Source organism: Pollicipes pollicipes, unplaced genomic scaffold, assembly GCF_011947565.3.
Source record: "Pollicipes pollicipes isolate AB1234 unplaced genomic scaffold, Ppol_2.1 Scaffold_7262;HRSCAF=8765_pilon_pilon_pilon, whole genome shotgun sequence".
NCBI classification, from domain to species: Eukaryota; Metazoa; Arthropoda; class Thecostraca; order Pollicipedomorpha; family Pollicipedidae; genus Pollicipes; species Pollicipes pollicipes.
Genome location: NW_023597055.1, coordinates 7,626,440 through 7,631,944, shown reverse-complemented (window position 1 = coordinate 7,631,944; position 5,505 = coordinate 7,626,440). Strand labels below are relative to the sequence as shown.

Genomic DNA, 5,505 nt, shown 5'->3' with positions numbered 1-5,505 from the left:
AGCATCTGTGCCTCTAATCACACAATTCAGTTCCATGCCGCTTTCCAGAGCAGTAATGCGGGGTATGCTCCGAAATGTGGAGATGTCCCTGACATTGCACCAGATACATACACCGCCTATCTCTCGGTCCATCACGCAATATCGCTAAGCGGTCTACAAAAGTACGAACTGGAGCTGTCCACACAGCCCGTCACCACCAAACCCCCGAACATGCAGCCCCCAGCCGGCGCCCTCGCAGACCGACGCAGCCACGCCCAGCTCGCGGCAAGGCTGACCCACAGCCCCGCCACGCGTCCGTGTAGCCGGCGGACAGCTGACCCGAACCGTGGCCCGCAGCGGCCGGTCACGTGCAAGCGGCGCCGGCGAGACGGCCAACGCGCGACTAGAAGAAATGACGGATCAATCGGCTGACGAATCGGACCCAGAGCGGCACGAGGCGGTCGGGACGCGCGAATGTGCTGCCATCTACTGGTGTGGAGTGAAGGAAGAGCTTGCGGCGCTCCTCCGCCAGGGCAAGTCGCAGCGGTTCGTGCCGCGTTACCATGACGACCTGCGACTCCAGGTCGCGGTAGGTGGAGCGGTAGCCTGCAGACGACGAGAAGACGTCATTAAGAGTTTGATTAGGTTCGAGTCGGAATGAATCTCAATATAAAAATAAATCCTGGACAGGGTGGTAATCTCTGAAGTCTGAGGCCGAGTCTGGGAACCTATCGGCTTCAAACAAGGCACAATGGGTCGTACAAGACCCGTTGACGTCCTGACGTTACAATGAGCGAGTATTGCGAAAAATAATCAATGTAAGCAATCGTTGGGTTTTTATGCAGCACCCAGTGCCTGATACACGGATTTACGTAAACGTCAAAACCAAGCCAACGCAGCCGATCTCAACCAAAAGATGAACCGGAAGCCGACGTAACGAACTTAATCTGCTGAATCTAGCACAATCAAAAACAAAAAAGAATCTAGGTCCGATTTTACTTTTTCGCTTTTGATTTGTTCCGTTGGCAAGTGATCTATCCGTAAATCAACTTGGCTGATTTCAGCACAGGTAAAAATGATAGGACAACGAATAGCAAGTGAGACGACGGAGACGAGGTATGAGGCGGATCAACTGCAACAAATTTTCCCGTCAGCTGTTGAACGAAGGGTGTGGAAAAAGGATAACAAAACGCTCTGTTCTGTTCCTCCAAACTCAAAACGTTTTCTATCCCGTTATCCCAGACCAAGGCAACCACAGCTGCGAAACGCCAATTACGTGCTTTCTAGTTTAGGCAGTCATTTAGATGGCAGGTTGTCCTCGGTGGCAACGTCTCACAGGACAGCTTTCATGCAAATCAGTAGACACAACAGGCTAGCCAAAGTTATCCGCTCCTATAGCTGTAACTGATGCAAACTTGAAGCTACAACAAAAACGTCACAGGAGCGAGTTATTGACGAGTCTGAACACCCGTGCAGAGGACAAAAAATGCATGGGGGAGGGGCGCCTCTCACGGTCCAAACAAGACTACCTGCCTCTGCGGCCGGCGCCCTGAGTCTCCGTATCTACAATCAGCCCCACATCCAGTGACGCCACGCCCAAACTAAGTGACGTCACACCCCAAACCCAGTGACGTGACGCCCCAAACCAAGTGACGTCACGCCTCAAACCCAGTAACGTCAGACCCTGGACCCAGTGCATCACGCCCCAGCACTGCACACGCCAGCGCTCCGGCCGACCGGTCTGACTGGGCGCGATAGTTCAGTGCGACAGCGGCCCGGCGGGGCGGCAACTGACCGAAGTTGGACGATCCGATCACGGTGGCGGAGGGGGTGTCCTCGCCCGCCGCGTGACACCAGAGGCCCTTGCTGTGGAACGTCCATCTGCCGACACATTCAGAGCCGACACTCAAAGGCGGCCATGCACAATGTCACTTGAAGGAAACAATTTTCGGACTTTTACTCTCTCTGGAACAGACATTTATATTTATTACTTATATTTCATTTATACTTCTTTTTGTATTTTTCTCATTTGCCTGCACAGTATCACTTAAATTGAACTGTTTTGGTTTGCAATAACTTCGCAACACTACCTCAGCTTCCCTTTTAATTGGGTCAGACACACTTTTCATTGTTAAGCAAAATCTCTGTAGTCTCTTGGGCCCAAATTGTGTGTTAAATGCATATCACAGCCTACTTGTGGTTGATTGACACCGACGAAAATGCTGCCGAGATCCCGAATTCGTTACCGAAACACACTTGCAGCCATCACTGAGCGCCACAGTGAACCAAGCGCGAGTCCCCGTCTCCGAACCACGCTTCCACCATTCTACGCGAGCCAGCCGACCTACGCCTCGCACCCGCGCGACCCGTACCCCGGCCGGCCTGCACCTCGCACCCGTGCGGCCAGTACCCCGGCCGCCTCGCACCCGTGCGGCCCGTACCCCGGCCGCTGATACTCGTGAAGAGTGACGTCACTCTGTCGGCCGAGCGCCCGGTGGAAGCGCTGCAGCAGGTACGTGTAGGCGGCCGGGATGTAGCCGGACAGGTCCCGGGCGCGCAGGAAGCCGTTGGCCTGCGAGGTACGGCAACAACATCCGCCTGATGAGACCGGGTGGACACTGGACGCAGGGGTACGGCGGGGGGGGGGGGGGAGGTCTGCGTTCGAGAGGCGCATGTTCGGTCAGCACAGCCGGTGCATGGTGTTTGGTCGGGAGGCTTTCACTGGTCCAGGTTCCGTCAGCACGCGACACGGGAATGACCTTTGCCGTCAAGGAAATCATTATCACGCGTATGCAGCACAGGTGCCTTCGAGCTCCAAGCAGCCCCGTACTGGAGCTTACTGCATGCCCCCTGAACCCACCAGCCAAGGGTGGCGTTTCAGTCCTTCGATGACTCAACAACGGTTCTTTTTGGCCGGATGGAACTACGGTTAGGTCTTTTACGCGCCGTCAATGCTATGACACGTCGCACCACGAAAGGTCAGCCAACTTTGGCCGGAACTGCCACCTGGCCTTCTCGCGGCGCCCGGGTTTAACAATGCACACCTTCTGGGGTTCGACCCCGTGCTGTTTGGTTATGAGTCTGTTAGATCCACCCTGGATCACGGGCGCGGCAGCCATTGATGTGCAAACACGGGCGGGGAGGGGGGGGGGGCATGTCCCCTCCCTCCCCACTTTTAGCACACAGCTCCACGGCAATGCGTGGAGAGGATCGAACTTGGCACACTACAACGTGCAGTGGGGATACCGAGCATCGCAGACCAGCGATGTATCACTGAAAGCCATGCCAAATACTGGAAAAACAACAGCACACCACAAATTGATAACACTCCACCACAGACTACGAACACCACATCAGTAAGGATGTCATGCTACAGGCTGATAACATCATACTTCGGTGTAGTACGCACTGTACCATTTACTGGATGACACTACTGGATGACACTACCATACTGGCAACAAGGAAGACTGTCCCGCAGACTGAGCGTCTGAACCACGGACTGGGAGTCCACACTGATGACCGGGAGCACGGTTTCACCTCCCAGAAGCCCCATGCCACAGTCTGGGCACATCGCACCACAGACAAGCACCGTGCGGCCCACTGAAGACGCCTCCGTGCCGGGGAAGCCCCAAACGCGGGCGAGGAGTACCGTCTGTTAACGCGTCTGCGTTAACCACCGCGCGTCTGGGAAACCAGAGGTACGGGGTTCGATTCCCCGCGGCACCCGCCCTTCCTGCCAGGGTGAGAGGCAGGCGACGCTATAAAGCCTCAGCAGCTGAGTGCGTCGTAAAGCCCCAGTGACATGACATGACACACGGCGAATAGTACCGTGGGATGAGCGCAGAGGACAGCCACGGGTCGCCGCCGGCCGGCCGTCAGCGCCGCCATGTTGGCGTCCGTCAGGTTGAAGTAGCCGGTGGCCAGGTAGGTGTCGCCTCGCAGAAGGTCCCCCGTGAGCAGGCGCCGCGTCACACTGCCGTAGACCCGGGCCGTCACGCGCTAACGTCACGGCTGCGCCAGGTTGATGCAAGGCATTGGCCGGAGAGTCCGTGCTTAGGTCGAGAGGTTCCGGGTTCGATCCCAGTTTCGGGAAACTTTCACCGGCCCCATTGCACGACGGCGTAGCGACGCTGACAGATGTAGCAGTCGTGAACGTCGAGAACCAACCTAGCGATCGCCACTGAGGGCATCTCTACTCACCGAGCAATGCTGACTGCGTCAAAATCAAGCGTCGCATGCCAAAAACGACAACAACGTGTCACACCACGAAAAACGGCAGTTTATCGCTTCGGACAGCGCCTCGCCCACAACGCCAAGATCCAGCCCCGCTGCTGACCGCAGCCACGTCCCCGGCGAGGAGGCGGCACCGACCTGTCGTCCAGATGGACGCCAACCGGCGCCAGGTTGACAGTGGGCATGACCCAGGTATCGCCGCCGGACGGCGACGGCGGCGGCGGCCGGTGGCTGCGCCAGCGCTCCAGCAGCCGCTCCAGCTCGGCCCGGGCCCGCGCCGTAAACTCGCCCAGGTCGCCCTGGTACGGGTGCACCGGCCACGACGGATGCAGCTGTCGACGGGACGCCGGTGAGGACGCGTATCACCGCGGCCGACTGTGACTTACCGACAGTATCGATACAGAGCAGGATGGATAGGCAGATATGGTAGATACAGTATGGATGGGTATACATGGCAGATACAGCATGGCTAGGTACATATGGTAGATACAGTATCGATGGGTATATATGGCAGATACAGTATGGATGGGTATATATGGTAGATACAGCATGGATAGGTACAAATGGTAGATACAGCATCGATGGGCATATATGGTAGATACAGTATGGATGGGTATATATGGTAGATATGATATGGACAGGTAGATATGAGCACGACACTCGGCTTCGCCAGCAAATGCCGTTAATAAGATAAAGCATTTAGAATCCAAGGACCGCCGTCCTCCTAGACTACTGACTGTCCAGGGGCAGGAGTTCTTGCACACTCTTCTGGATCGATATCTTTTGATGTTTCTTGGCATGAATTTGGGTACGCAGGCCTGCGGGACTTTCTATATAAGTGCGCACAAGAATGGTTTTGAAAAGCAGTCAGATACACACAGAACCCTAACACACGACAGGTAGGAAAAACAACAGCCGGACATGTGCCGATAAGCGCTGAGCCTACAGATACTCAGCTGGCACATAAGGAGTATTCGACGATAATAACTGAGCCTAAAGATACTCAGCTGACACCTGAGTAGTATTCGACACATATACGGTGTAGGTAGTGGACGAAAAAAATATTCTGACGCCAAAACGCATGACGCCCCACTCCCCCACATGCACACAACCAGCACCCCAATACCTGCGCCAATCCGAAGCACACAAACGAGATAAAACGTTGCTCCTGCTGGGATTCGAACCCGGCCTGCGCACCTGCAGCGTGTCGCGCGAGCTCAGCTGAAAGCTGAAGCGGGAGACGGCGGCCACCAGTTCGCAGTAGAAGTCGGCCAGCGTCGCCGCGCCGCGGAA

The 5,505-nt window shown here is 56.0% G+C and overlaps 1 protein-coding gene across 1 annotated transcript; it reads right to left on the bottom strand.

Moving 5' to 3' along the window:
- Positions 1-309: 309 nt before the first annotated feature.
- On the bottom strand, positions 310-5,490 carry LOC119113733 (CDP-diacylglycerol--glycerol-3-phosphate 3-phosphatidyltransferase, mitochondrial). The gene is made up of 6 exons (XM_037237981.1): positions 5,410-5,490; positions 4,351-4,544; positions 3,808-3,952; positions 2,421-2,551; positions 1,775-1,860; positions 310-585 (listed from the first exon to the last, which is right to left on the bottom strand). The coding sequence occupies exons 2-6, from the start codon at positions 4,395-4,397 to the stop codon at positions 383-385; spliced, it is 612 nt and encodes a 203-aa protein (XP_037093876.1). The 5' UTR covers positions 4,398-4,544; positions 5,410-5,490; the 3' UTR covers positions 310-382.
- Positions 5,491-5,505: the final 15 nt, after the last annotated feature.

Coding starts and splice junctions, on each gene's coding strand:
- LOC119113733 (XM_037237981.1), bottom strand. CDS start 4,397: ATGCCCACTGTCAACCTGGCGCCGGTTGGCGTCCATCTGGACGACAG. Junction 3,953..4,350: donor GGCGTCCATCTGGACGACAG/GTCGGTGCCGCC, acceptor GGTCTACGGCAG/TGTGACGCGGCGCCTGCTCA. Junction 2,552..3,807: donor TCCTCTGCGCTCATCCCACG/GTACTATTCGCC, acceptor CGTACCTCGCAG/GCCAACGGCTTCCTGCGCGC.